This window comes from Sorex fumeus, unplaced genomic scaffold, assembly GCF_029834395.1.
Source record: "Sorex fumeus unplaced genomic scaffold, SorFum_2.1 ptg000018l, whole genome shotgun sequence".
NCBI classification, from domain to species: domain Eukaryota; kingdom Metazoa; phylum Chordata; class Mammalia; order Eulipotyphla; family Soricidae; genus Sorex; species Sorex fumeus.
In genome coordinates this window covers 18,414,556-18,429,815 of record NW_026606075.1, presented here as the reverse complement: position 1 = coordinate 18,429,815, position 15,260 = coordinate 18,414,556, and the positions used below count along the sequence as shown (strand labels likewise).

Below are 15,260 nucleotides of genomic sequence, written 5' to 3'. Positions count from 1 at the left end.
CTAGTGATACCTCTTAATGTGAACTCTAGTTTTATTCATGCATAATGAAAAGAGTACTATATAAGGCAAGTGTTTAAGCAATTGAAGATTTTGGAAACTCCAGTTAGATCACAAGTAATACAGAATACTGTGAGTCTGGTTTAATTCAACTATATTTCAATAGTATTAGCAATGGCAGACTTCAGCAGAATTAAGCAATAGGTACTTAATTTGCTAAAGATAATTATTGATAGGATCTTTCAAGAATTCTTTACTTAGGTATTTAAAATGTGTCCTCTTGCATGTAGACATATATGTATGCCTATGGTCACACATTATCTTTATAACATAAAGGCAAGCTTCAACACAAACTATATTCAATAATATGAATGTTTTATTGTGTACTTTATAAAAACATGAAAATCATGTACACCATAAGGCACTATAAGGTTAAAGTAACAACTTTAATGAGTAAGCCTATTTCTTTGGTTATTTTATCTTTTGGTAAAGTTATTCCATTGATTATGTTCTCTTACCTTTTGTAAGGCCTTTCATTATTTTCTTAAGTTTTGCAATTAGGAACAATTTTAACATGTCTCAGAATTTATCTGTACCCTATATTTTAAGATAGAGCTGTACATTAATTTTCTTTTTCTTAAAGATTGCAACATTTTTCATTCATTTGAAAACTCATAAGCCTGTATTAAAATAGTTGACCATGGGATGGAGATAGTTTAAATGAAAGTGAGATACGAAAGTCAAATGGGAAAAATAAAAGCACACTTTTCCTAGTTGACTGTGTGTGTGAGTGGGGGGCAGTGGTTAGGGTAAAAGCAATCCAACCCTACAGAAATAGTATTTTATAGAGACAACCCAAAGAAGATGGGACCAAATAAATAATTTTCTTTTTTGTCTCGTGAGTGAAATGGATGCATGCAAACATAGAATAATTCTTCTAGCTCCAGGAATCTTGTTACTTGTATTTGTGGGTTTTTTCCTTAACATAATCTATAGTTAAAATATAAAGAACTGTAAAGATTTTATTGATAGTTCATACATAATTTATAGTTAACACTAACACAAACTCTGTTCTTGTTAACAGAAAGACTGTAAGCAATATTGGTTCCTTAAAGGTTTTTATTTTTATTTTTAGATGTATCAGCAAATGTGATCTGCAATTCCTCATACACTGAGGGGAGGCGGGGAGAGACTTTATACAGTGGGAACAGTGTGTCTTCTTGGGGTGGCTACAGGGATGGCTCCGTCATAATTATTTCTATTCCAAGTTCTCTGGTATCAGTTAAGCATACTTGGCATGAAAAGAGGAAGGTTGTAAATGAATTCCACAGCCAGAATCTTGAGGGAAATGATGCAATCTTTGTGCTCCGTTTTGTTTTCCTTGGGTCCATGCACCCACGGACACATTTTCAGGCGCTGAGGTGGCAGGTAGCATTGGGAGTACAGCAACTGTTTTAATTACCAGAATCTTCCTGTAGAGCAACTGAATTTCATGGTGGTGGGAGTGAGGGTCCAGAGTTTCCTCCTCCCCAAGTCAATTGGTTGGTAACTATGGCAATTTAGAATGTAGAGAATGTTGTGTTTAAAGCATGCTAGTTCGTATATTTAGATGCAGCCCCTGAACTTTCTCTAGAGAAAATATTATTAAAGAAAACTATTCTTGATTCAATCCAGATCACCTCTCATGAAGAATAAATGTGTAAAGGAGCAGAAGGAACTTTTGTTCTGGTACTTTCAGTGAGCTATCCCAGACAGATCACTCATCCCCCTGAACTATCCCAGCAAAGAGCACTCGTGTTCCAGGGGCTTCCTGGTCCTGTTTCAGGATGTGGCTTCGCTGTTAAGTCTTGTCCCACTGTTGCCCCCGAGAAGGAACTGTCCTGAATTTTATAGAGGCTGTAAAGAAATCTCTTAACATTTTTGAAAAAGAGAAAGACTTCAATCAAACAAATTAACACAAAACCAAGAAGGACAAGAAGAATCTCTTCTTATTTCTTTATTGAATACATGATGCTCCTATGCATGATGAAAAATAATCATTTAATTTCTTGGTATGATTTGGTAGATCATCTTAACTGTTTTTCAGTAACAGAAATATGCCTTTTTTTATCATTCCCGTGTTTTATCATTTCAGTGTGTATATCTGATGCCTTGTTTCCTTCAGAGATTGTTATTTTGTTAAACCTGTTGTAATATATAATCTATTTTAGTAATATTATATTGGATCTATTTTTCCTATTGTTAATACAAAACAGCAAATTTGAAGACTGGCAACCATGATGCTTATGGTTCTCACAGGGTGGTGATGCTTAAATGTGCCAAGATTTGAATTCTTCTTTGTGTGTGAGTCTGACCAACCAGCCTTATATCGATTTCTGTCATACACTGTCAAATCTTCTATTTAAGTATTGTGAAAACTCTTTGTTTTTTTCAGGTCGAATGAATGATTTGAGTGTAATTGGTCATCCAATAGATTCAGAATCTAAAGAAGATGAACCTTGTAGTGAAGAGACTGATCCAGAGCATGAACTAATTTTACCTCAGTACATTGAAATAGATTTATACCACAGTGAAGAGGATGAAGAGGAAGAGGAAGACTGTGAAAATGCTACTGATGTAACCACTACTCCATCAGTGCAGTACATAAATGGGAAGCATCTTGTCACTACCCTGCCCAAGGACCCAGAAGTGGCAGAAGCCAGGCGCGGCCAGTTTGAAAGTGTTGCGCCTTCTCAAAATTTTTCAGAAAGCAGTGAAAGTGATACTCATTCATTTATAATAGATGAAAATGGATTGTCTACTGGTCTACAGCCTAATGAATCTATAGAAACAACAGAATCATTTGAAATCCCATGGATACCTGAAATTCAGTCTGAAATACCAGAACATTTTTCCAGTGGTGAGACTGATGCTTTCCCCACAGCTCCATTTCAGGAGCAAGAAACCACAGAGGAGCCAGAATCCATTACAAAGGGAACACCTGAGCTGGATCGTCTGGTACCTGAACACACCAATCCTCCAGCTCTGTTTCCTGAAGAGTATTCAGGAGATGCCACCATTGACCAAGAATCTCTGAAAACTGTCATTTCAAGGGCCACAGAAGTAACATTTGGTGAAGAGGCAGGAAAAAGTGATTCTATCATATATCCTCTAAGTGTAACTTCAAGTTCTCCATCAGCAAATATTTCAGAGGAAGTATCAGTCACCTTAGCAGGAAATTCATGGTCTGATGATCCAGTATCCACCATAGAGAGCTGGATGGAAGCAACCCCTCAACAGATTGTTGAATTCTCAGGGAATCCTTCAGTTCCTGTTCCAGATGGCTCTGGAGAAGCAGAAGAAGATAATAAAGATAAAATCTTCACCATAGAAACTGATTTATCACCAAAAAGTACCACAGACACACTCAAAATCTTAGATACCAGCAATGGCATGATTACAGAAAACCTTTTTAATGTTCCTGTGACCTCTATTTATTCTGTTTCTGAACAAAATTCTGCAGAAGTAGAACCTACCAAATCCGTAAGGGAAACAGACACTTCCACCTGGGTGTTAAGCACATTTCTTGAGGGAAAGACAAGGAAAGATGAGGAAGAAGGATTTACAGGTACATCCTCAACAGTTGAGGTGTTTTCACCTACCCAAAGATCAGACCAATTATTTTTACCCTCTGAACTTGAAAACAAAAATGAAGCTACATCTGGTGATTCACCATTTGTTACCAGGAAAAGTTTTGTGTCCTTGACAACACCCACACAGTCTGAACAGGAAATGTCAAGTTCTCTTCTTGTCTTCACAGAAACAAATGTTTTAGACAATATGGGGACTGAGAGCTCTGAATCCAGGATTAGCAATCAATCTGGTATACTGAAAGGGTTGTCCACTGCATCAGGGAGTCCCTTTATGGAGCACGGATCTGGAGAAGCAGCCACTGACCTAGAAGTGACAACTGTTTCTTCGTTTTCATTACATTTTGAGCCTGAAATTCAGACCAAAAAGGAAGCAGCTGGCACACTGTCACCCCAGGTGGAAAGTGAATTCTCTGTTGAGCCAAAAGGACTAGTTTCAAGTACAGAAGTGGACAGAGAGGCTACTAAAATTCTAAGTCGAACATCTAAAGAAAATCCATTTTCAGAGGGCTCAGGTGCACCTGATTACGAGGCAGAAATTAAGTTCTTTCCTACAGATTTTCCTCTGGAGGAAGATTTTAGTGGTGACTTTAGAGAATATTCAACAGTATCTTACCCCGTTTCAAAAGAAGAAATGGTAGTGCCAGAAGGCTCTGGGCATGCAACACTTAAAGATTTCCAGATTGAGCCGTCTGTAATACCTAGTTCAGATCACATTGATCACATGGCTGACTTGGAAAGAACTGACAGTACCTTAATCAGCACATCAGCCTTCCCTTGGGAAGAGTTCACAGCATCTGCTGAGGGTTCAGGTGAACACTTGGTCTCAATTAGCAGCTCTGTTGAACAAGTGTTTCCCAGTGCGCCGGGATATGTTTTAGGTAAAGATTCACCATCTATTGACCAAGGTTTGGGAGAAGCAGGTTCTATTAACAGCTCTGATAAAAGATCCACAATTTTACCAACAATAGAAACTGAAGATACTGAAGTGAAGTTCTCTGGCACAGTTGTTACGGACTTTCCTCAAACTATGGGGCCAGCCAAATTATGGTCTAGGCAAGAAACTAATCCTGTTAGACAAGGAATGAAAAGTGAAACAGCTTCAGAGGAAATGATTAAAGAACAGAAACAATTTGAATCACTCCAAGGCTCTGTGGCTCCAGAACAAACAAGTTTTGATTCACAAATATTTTCTGAAACAGGACTCAGTACGACAGATTATTCTATGCCATCAACAAAGAAAACTTATGATGCTGTTAAGGAAATTGAAGAGGAAGGGATTTCCTCAATTGATGTCTCTTCAGATCCAGATGTAAAGACCTTGGAACTCTATACTACTCACCCAGGAGTTGAGGAAATAACTCATTTTTTCTTACCTACTACCTCAGTGACTCAGTCTACAGCAGCTGAAAGTGTAATTACAGATTCATTAATCAAAGAGGAAGAAGGTATTAAACCCTTTCCCAAAGTTACAAGACCAACAATTACAGAGTCAGACGGCGATGTTTTATTTTCTGGACTAGGATCAGGAGAAGTCATGTCTACTATAGCATCTGTGAGTTTTCCTGAAACAGAACATACCATTCACACACTATATCCTCTAACTTCTCAAGTGGAGATTTTAGAAACAAGCGTTTTAAGTGATACAGTTGAAGACAATGTAGGAACAGAAAATGTGCCAAATGGTATTAGATCATCCACTAGATCATCCATTACCCAAACAGACAACATCTCTGAAAACATTGAAACTGCATCTAGCATAACTTTACTGAAAAATTTAGGTGACACCAACAAGAAAGAACCCACCAAGGCACCTTTCATTTTCTCCACAGGCACCAAACAGGATCAAAGGCATACTTTCAGCTGGGCAGAAGAAATACAGACTAGTAGACCACAACCTATGACTGAACAAGCTTCTGAGGAGAATTTGTCAGCAGCAGAAACAAAAGAAACAGTAACCTCCCCCACTGAGTATCTGACTAGAACTTATGATCTTGAAATGGCCAAGGGAGTTGAAACATCATCCCCTAAACCTGCTAATTTGTTTTATGAACATTCTGGGGAAGGATCTGGGGAATTTGATATGGTTGATTTAGTTCACACTTTTGGAACTACTCAGGCAACCAGTCAAGGAAATCCTACATTTGTTTCTGATAGATTCTTGGGAAAACATTCTGAAGTGCCAAGTATTGATGGTGCTACTGTTGATGGATTCCCAACAGTTTCAGTGGTGCTACCTCTTCACTCAGAACAGAATGAAAGCTTCTCTGATTCAACTAACACACCCTCAACTACAGTGTCATATGAGAGGTCCCCAGAAGGAATTTCTGGTAGTTTTCAAGACCATTTCAAGGAGTCCACCTTAAAACCTAACCGAAGAAAAGCCACTGAAAATATTATTATAGATCTGGACAAAGAGGACAAAGATTTAATGTTAACAATTACAGAGAATCCCATCCTTGAAATTCTACCTGAACTGACATCAGATAAAAATACTATCATAGATATTGATCACACTAAACCTGTGTATTCAGACATCCTTGGAATGCAAACAGACATAGATTCAGAGGCATCACATGGCACTAATGAAGAAGGCCCTCAAGTTCAAGAGATTTTTGAGACATCTGTTAATCTTTCTTCAACTGAGGAAAACTTTGAGAACTCTGGTGAAATTCCGACTAGTTACAGTCAGGCCATGCATACTGAATTGATGACTTCTGAAGACAGAACCCAATTCGATCCCATGGGCTTTGTCTTCTCCACCAGGATCCCTGTCCCCAGGACAGAAACAGAATTAGATATTTTATTTCCCACAGCATCATCCCTACCTGTTTCTAGTAAGTCTACCACAGTTAATGCAGAGATTGAAGAATCCAAAATTGAAGCAAAAGCTGTAGACGACATCTTTGAATCTAGCACACTATCTGATGGTCAAGCTATTGCTGACCAAAGTGAAATAATATCAACATTGGGCCATTTGGAAAGAACACAGGATGAGTATGAAGAAAAAAAACATGCAAGTCCTTCTTTTCAGCCAGAATTCTCTTCAGGAGCTGAGGAGGCACTGATAGATCCTTCATCCTATGTAAGTATTAGTACTACCCACCTTATGACTCAGAGTTTAACAGAAGCACCCAATGTGATGAAAGGATCCAGTCCCCCAGATAACACAGATAGAACGTCAGAGGTTTATGCTTTTGCAAAGATGACTTCGAATATACCAGCCTCTCCTTTCACTGCCCTTTTAGACCGGGAAACCTCTGAACACACAGGGGATGCCCAGCCAAGTGTTCTGCCAAGTACAGAGGCCAACACTGCACAAATACCTCCAGGAAAACATTCAAATCTTGAAGTACCTTCCAAACCACCTAGTGAAGAGATAACTGAACTTCCCTCTGATTCTCCAAACACAGTATTAGGACTCTTGGAAGACTACAATCAACCTAAGTTATTAGAACAAACAGAAGCTTTGCCCATAGAACTAGTCACTGAAGAAGGAATTGAGATTGTCCCAGATTCCCCCTACAAAGACAATGTTCAACTTTCTAGAGAAACAGTCAAGGTACTTCCTAGCGTTACAACACCTGAGTCTGGAACTGTTGTCACAACTGATGGTGAAATTAAGTTACAAGGTGCTGTGCTGCGGCCATATTCTACTGCTGCTTCTGTGACTTACAAGGTAGAGACTGATGTGCCTGGGACCTCTGAGAGGCCCACAGTTCCTTCTCAGGAAATAAACCTTGAAACACAAGCAATTTTGGTCAAAGGGGTGGATTCCACAGTAGCAGCAACAGAACAACAAGTATCAGTGAGAATTCTTGATTCCAATAGACAGGCAACAGTAAGCCCTGCAGAGTTAAATACTGAGCTTGTGACACCATCATTTCCCCTTCTGGAAAATTCTAATGAAACTGGTTTCCTGCTTGGCATTAATGAAGAGTCAGTGGAAGGCACAGCAGTTTATTTACCAGGTAAGGTCACAGCATTGATAAATCTGTTTCCAAATTTGGAAACAGTCCTTGCTTCTAACATCTCTCTTTTTATATGTATATATATACATATATATATAATTTTTTTATTGTGGTGTTAATTTGGTGAATATTTTTGTGCTGTTCACATGACAACATATAGGCTGTAGTACTGTTTTTGATATATAGAAAAAGTAAGTATAGTTTTATTTCTGGGGTTTATAAGTATTTGTGTTTTTCTGGACTTTAAAAACAACATATAATTGCAATAGAAAAAATTGAAAATTTTTAATGGTGTAAGACTTTGTTTTACTCACAACTAAAGTGTTGATTTGACATCCGTAATTTTAAATCTCACACTTAAAAACACAAATATATTTTTAAAAACTCTCATTAACAGGCAGTAGCAGAGTATGTTAGGCCTTGTGATTCTGTGAGTAGAAAAGAGCTCTAATAATAAATATTTCACAGTTTTTACATACCCAGTATCAGTGCACACCTTTATGTAGTTTCATTTCTTGAGATAGTTTTAACACAATGTCTAGCCATAGTTGATATTCATTCGATGTATAATAATGATCTTGTGGGTTTTTTTTAAACTGAGTAATCAGAAAGCCTGAAGCATTTCTCTGTTTTTTTTTTGTTTTTTTTACTGAGTAATCAGAACGCTGAAATGATAATGTTTCAGTATAAACTATAATTTGAATTTCATCTAAAGAGGCAGGATGGGAGTTTTCAGAGAGGTTCTGTAGCTTGCTAAATGTTGCACAGCTATGCATACAAAAATGTGGCAAAAGTGGTAGGATTTGAACCTTCCTCAACCTGACTCCAAAGCCCATGATAAGTTCTTTCCTTTTCTTTGTTCTGGCTCTTTTGGTCACACCAGTGATGTTCAGGGGTTAGTCCTGGCTCTGCAGTCAGGAATCACTCCTGGTGGTGCTCAGGGGACCATATGGGATGCTGGGGACTGAACCTGGGTTTGCAGTGTACAAGGCAAATGCCCTGTCTGTCGTACAATATATTGCTCAGGCCCCAAAACCCATATAATTTCGCTGCTCTTTGTTGGTTTCCTGTTAGTACAGCATAAAAATGAACCATTTCTATTTATTGATATGTAAACTGGAAAGAGTGGAAGTTTATTTTGTAGAAATTTTTTCCCTTTTAATCTTGCACAATAATGTTGAGAAATCAATATCTTCTAGGAGCTTCATTAAAGTATTAGTAGAAGAAGGTACTGTGGAGTAACCATAACCACTTTCCTGCTTCCTAAGAAAAAAAAACAAAGCAGTACATCAAAGACTGTGTTAGCTGAAGACATTTTATTTTAGTGAAAATGTTGTATGACTTGGCTATACTTTAAATTATTTGATCATATCAACATTATCTTTCGAGTCACTAGTTCTTCAGTTTGATGTACTTTCAGATAGAATAAAATGGCAATACTGTTAGTTTTTATATAGCTTGAAATGTTTTATGAATAAAATTGATCAAATGTTGTTGAAGGATTTTCTGTTTTCACTATTTTATCTCTAAATGATACTCTAGTAACTGAGGTAACATTTATTTGTTTTTATTTATTTATTTTTTTTGGTACAGACCTGACTAAGGTCTTACTCCTGGCTCTGTGCTCAGTGATCACTACTAGAGGATTCAGGGGACCAAATGGGGTGCTGGAGATCATCGGTCGACTGTGTGTTAGGCAAACACCTTCACCACTGTATTATCTTTCCATTCCCAACATTTATTCATTTGTAATTTAATTGAGATATGTTTTAGGTTGGTGAAAAATACAATCTAGAGAAAATACTATTGATAATAATTATGTTCGTTCAGGAAAGATGGGTTTGACAAATGAAATACATACTTATTTTCCAATCCATGTTTACCAAGATTAGAACTTGCGTCTTCACTGCAAAATAAATGTTCCCTTTTAACTAATACTGCAAACAACAGTTCATTTGTGTTGCCTGGTCTATCTGTTCTGGATTCAGTTCCCTACAGCCAGGAAGAATAAAATTAAAATTTTTTAAAAAAGAAAAATACTTTTCTCCTAATCGAAATCTCTTAAAGTTTATAGAAAACCCACATTCTTACCAAGTCCTGTCTTGTACTCTAAGTATGGTGTCCAGCGTCTGTGATGGGAATAACATTAAAACTTCACATTTCTGTGGCAAATAGTTTTATCTAGTACCTTCAAATAATTCTTATCTTGGTTGAACACTGAGAGCAGCATGTGGATTTCTTATTGACTATAGTCTGTCTTATGGGCAATGTATTTTCACAAGCAGGAATTTAGAACTATAAAAGAAGATTTTTTAAAAAATTAAACTAGATGTCGAAGAAGCAGGTGTAAGCATCTGAACCGACATTGTAAAGTTGAACCCCTTATACATCAGAGTGTATGTATCAAGTCCTTTTAGTACACCAGAATTTACTTAACACTCAGAAAGTTTGACCTTTTCCTAGAAAAGGTTCAGTTATCTTTTACAGCAATAGGTCATTTATCCTAATGTCTTTTGAGTATACATTTCATGATTAGACAAATTAATTTTCCTATGTAGATCTTTTGGGATCTTGAGATAATATTCCTGAGATATGAGTTTATTTAATATATAACCTATGTTTTTCAATTGTTTTTTAAGACAACTCTCATTTGAGTTCTTGAATTCGTTAAAATTTAAGCTATTTTGAAAATATATTCTAATAAGCTCATGCAATGAAGAAAATTATCCAAGCGATTTTACAGAATATAAATGTGCAGCAAGTAGTTTAGATCACTGTATTCAGGAAAAAAATGTATTTTAGATAATTTTTTCTTATAATTTTGTGTTTCTGGCATTTATATTTTTCTGCTGGGAATGGCCTTTTTATATATATGTCTTAAAGAGAAAACTGTAATAAAAATCTGGGTCTTATTTTAGGTGAAATTTTTGTGTTGGGGTTTGTTTTTATACAGTAGAGTTTAATCCATGTGTTGCTTTTCTTTAAGTATAGTTTAAAGGAGTACATGTGGAACGTGTTTTTGGAAAAAAAATCATATTAATGTAGCAGAAGACATCTCAGTGCACACTTTCGAAGAAAAAGTTTCTGAGCATTAAGTGGTAAAAGGCAATAATAATTCAAATGATGGTAACAAGCCAGTCTGCTAAAAAGAATGCATGTTTTGTGTATCCAGCCATTTCACATGAACTAACCTCGTTTTAAAGAATACATTTCCATTCACTGTGCACATGTGTAATCATTTTTGACTAAAATCAATTGCCATTATCATGCCAACTAAATCTGCAGTAGTGTATAGTAGTTGCCAGATATTGTACAAAAAATTCTTTTAAAGATAATTATGATTGAATCCAGAAATGAATAGATGCAATTTGTAACAGTTATAATGCCAAGAAACACTCCAGAGATTTAAGTTAATGCTAATTTTTCTGTGTAGACTCTCTAAATTGTTATGGTTAAGTGAAGCTTATATTATGTAATAATAAGTGGCACTTATGCTAAAATACACTGACACTTAGCAATGAACCTAATTTTTTTTTCCTGCTTTCCTGTACATGATAGGAACTGATCGTTGTAAAACAAATCCGTGCCTTAATGGAGGCACCTGTTATCCTACTGAAACTTCCTACGTGTGCACCTGCGTGCCGGGATACAGTGGTGACCAGTGTGAACTAGGTAAGATATTCTTGGCTGAAAGAGTATATGTTTCTGGAAGCTATATTACAGAGAATTTGCATGACCAGGATCAATCTGCGACTGTCAGAGAACAGCATGTAAAGAAAAACTTTTATCTAATTAAAAGATTAAAATCATATCTTTATAGAGTCACTGTCACTGTCACTGTCCTCCTGTTGTTTATCGATTTGCTTGAGCAGGCCCAGTAACATCTCCATCCTGAGACTTGTTGTTACTGTGTTTGGCAAATAGAATATATCAGGGTAGCTTGCCAGGCTTTGCCGCGTGGGCGAGATACTCTAGGTAGCTTGCCGGGCTGTCTGAGACTGGCGGAGGAACGGGCCAGCTGCGCACAAGGCAATTGCTCTACCGCTGTGCTCTTGCAAAATCTTCATAGAATATTTTAAGTAATATCTGGGAAGAAGTGAGAGGTGTTTATTGAATTTTGTTAAACCTAAGACATACAGAGATCAGCTATGTCGGTGTGTGTGTGTGTGTGTGTGTGTGTGTGTGTGTGTGACTGATAGGCATTCCAAATGTCGAGGTGCGTACATATTAACCAAAAAGCAGAAAAGGAATTTGCTGCTCAAATAGACACATTAATAAGCAAGCAGTTTAAATATCAAAATTTCATAGTTAAATTCATTAAATTAAAAATCAGTGAGTTTAGTTTAGTGTTCTGAGACAGCTTGCTCTTCTGATGTGGGGTGAGAAATAACTTTCTTTTGATAGCAGCCTAATGACCTTTACCTTAGAGATGGCTTGAATTCATGAACTCTTCTCTTTTTGGTTCCAAGCAATAAAATTTGACTCTTTATTAAATCAGTTACTTTTACTCCCATTCTTATTTAGTTTTCTATTTATTATTTAAAAAAAAAACTCTAGTTTTTATATACTTTAATGTAAAACTCATCTCTGAGAAAAGAAATGATGCAGTATATTGGAAAGATGTTCCTTCTGGAAGTAGCTTGATGGTTTCCTCATAATGACTATTAAAAATGTTCACAGGTAACACTTTATATTAAATAAAAATGTTTGGTGGAATGTTTCCAATATTCATGTTAAAAGATCATTTGCCTTAAAAAAGTAAAGGAGCTTGTAAGCTCAATTCATGTTATAACATGAATAGAGGAAAAACTATGTAATATTTAAGGAAAAATTACATTTTAAATGGAGATGCATGAAATACAATATATAAGCATACCAGCATCTATCTGTTCCCAAATCTGCTTTAATTTAAATCAATTAAAATAACATAATGAATCAGTGTATATGAAACTATACACTGAACAAAGCTAACTGATACACAGAGACCACAAACTACAGAATGCGCTTGCATTCTGCCTTTATGTTTGCTTACTTATGTGCTTCTAGGAGAGAAGCATATTGGCAAAGAAAATACTAGAAATTTGTTTGGATCCCAAAGATCCTAATTCCACTGCACTGAATAGTTTTAATTCTTACTAATATTGGGTGATTCTGGGACTTGAGCATGCAGCAGAATCAACTGGAGGGTTGGGTAAAGCACAGGTTTTTGTTCCCAGACTCTGAGTATCTGCTGCATACCTGGGCCTGGGTAGGCCAGGGAACATGTATTTTTCACGTTCTTCAGCAGTGCTGATGCTGCTCCTGTAGGAACTACACTTTGAGAATCTCTGCCCCAGAGAGTTGGGTTCACTGGAAGGTTTTTGAAGCCAAAAATTAAAAGTCCTGTAATGATGTCTAAAGAAGCAGAGGAAAAAGATGTGTTATTTCAGGAAGCTCCCAGTGGCACTGAGGCCAGTATCACAGTTTCAGTATTCCCTATGTGGTGTACATAGAGCATGAGCTAGGCCTGCAAGTGAAAGCACTGTAGCACTGTCCTTCCGTTCTTCATCAATTTCCTCGAGCTGGCACCAGTTACGTCTCACAACAAATTGTGAGACTTGTTGTTACTGTTTTTGGCATATCGAATATGCCATGGGGAGTTTGCCAGGCTTTGCCGTGTGGGCGAGATACTCTGGGTAGCTTGCTGGGCACTCCGAGAGGGGTGGAGGAATCGAACCCAGGTCGGCCGCATGCAAGGGAAATACCCTACCCACTGTGCTATTGCTCCAGCCAGCAAGTGAAAAGAGCTAGGGAAAATCTATCAGTTGTAGGTCCATCTAAAAGCATGCGGTTCCTCCAAAAGTACTGTAGACAATGACCCTCCTCAATAGTATTGCAACTGTTCCTAGGAATGTGAACTTTAGCATTTGAAACACTATTTTACTTCTGAAATTCAGATTAAAAAAGAATTATTTTCTTTAGCATAATTATTCCCTCAATACAAGACTTGTACTAAAAATATATTTTTTTAAAAATTAAATTTCAGGATCCTTTAGCACATAGGTCATTTGCTTGCACACAGCTGGCCCGGGTTTGACTCTGGCACTCCATATGTTCACCTGAGCAGCACCAAGAGTGATCCTTGAGTGCTGAGTCATGAGTAAGCCTTGAGCACTGCTGGGTGTGGCCCCCAAACAAAACAAAACAAATCAAAACAAAAATTGAAATTCCAAATGAATAAACCCTAGTGTTTTATCTGTAATAATGTCCTAAATAGTTTTTGACCTTATTTGACAATTCTTCTATAACTTTTTAAATTTTATTTTAGATTTTGATGAATGTCACTCTAACCCCTGTCGCAATGGAGCCACATGCATCGATGGGTTTAATACATTCAGATGTCTCTGCCTTCCAAGCTATGTTGGTGCACTTTGTGAACAAGGTCAGACTTAATGTGTAACATTTATAATAATTCATATTGATTCTTCAAGTGTTGCTTCCAGAATGCTTTTTGTTATGATGATTTTGATGTTTTAGTATTTTTAACTAGGCTGTGTCTTCTGTACTACAAAGAAAATTCAAATTAGCTTTCCATTAGGTAACTTTATTTACCTTTATTATTTATTTATTTATTTATTTATTATTTAACTCACAATATCCAAAGAGTACCTTGAGTTGGTGGGCTATTGTTATTTTGCTCATAGAATGGAATTGCAGACAGGCACATTAAATTCAGCGTAATGACCTCTAGCCAATAAAAAATATATTGTTGGTATTCACGCTGGGGAAAAACTAGGCACGGACCTTTATGCATGTGACTTATACAAAGGTGTACTTCATTGTTAATCGCCTTTATCAACCTCTTCCTCCCAAACATTTGAGAACTGATTTATATTTTTGCAACAATTGCTGAAAAATGAGTTGTATTTAGTTTTACCTTAGCAAACACTAGATAAAAAATACTGAAAATCCACTTATCGGGTAATGTTTCTCCTATGGAAGCATCTGCATTTTTTGACTGCAAGAAAGGCTTATGTTGCTCTTTGCTGGAATCTCATGGTCCCTATAATTTGTATTTTATGGTCAACCTAAGAGTATATTCTGAGTGGTAAATGGTACACAGAAACAGATTGGATGCCCATCGTACTCAACTTAGAACATTAATTTCCTCTACATAAAGTCCTGCAGTGGTTTTGCTTTGACAAAAGTGCTTAGTGCCAAGCTTCCACTCCACCAGACACATTGAAAATATATTAGACACTCAAACACATAAGTCTGGCCCCACATTCTGTTTTGCAATGTTAATCCAGACTTCATCACAGTTAAGGAAAAACTAAAAGGAGCCTATTGAATTGTCAACTGATGCAATTGGGGAATGGCTCAGTTTTTAGGATCATTTTTTTCTCTTTATTGCTTGGGATGTATGTCTTAGAATTTTTGAAAGTTTAATATAAGGCCCTCTTCTTAAAAGAAAACAAGAAATCAGATGCTATTTGTTTAAAGAAAAAAATATGTCAAGGGTTTCAACTACATTTAATTGATTCTAGATTTCCTTATTTCCATGAACAAAGAATATTTTTTTAGAAAGTGTTTCATCATCAAGCATTAGTTGAACACCTACTATATTCCAGGTTCTCCTTTGCAAACTGGAGGTAAGGGCTCTGAACAAAGCAAAATCGCCAGT

The 15,260-nt window shown here is 36.7% G+C and overlaps 1 protein-coding gene across 1 annotated transcript in view; it reads left to right on the top strand.

Annotated features, from left to right (window-relative positions):
- VCAN (versican) overlaps positions 1-15,260 on the top strand; it is a 108,691-nt gene that overhangs the window by 61,954 nt on the left and 31,477 nt on the right. The window contains exons 8-10 of the mRNA XM_056112474.1: positions 2,432-7,597; positions 11,156-11,269; positions 13,905-14,018. Of these exons, the coding sequence (XP_055968449.1) occupies positions 2,432-7,597; positions 11,156-11,269; positions 13,905-14,018 (5,394 nt within the window). The remainder of the gene's footprint in view (positions 1-2,431; positions 7,598-11,155; positions 11,270-13,904; positions 14,019-15,260) is intronic.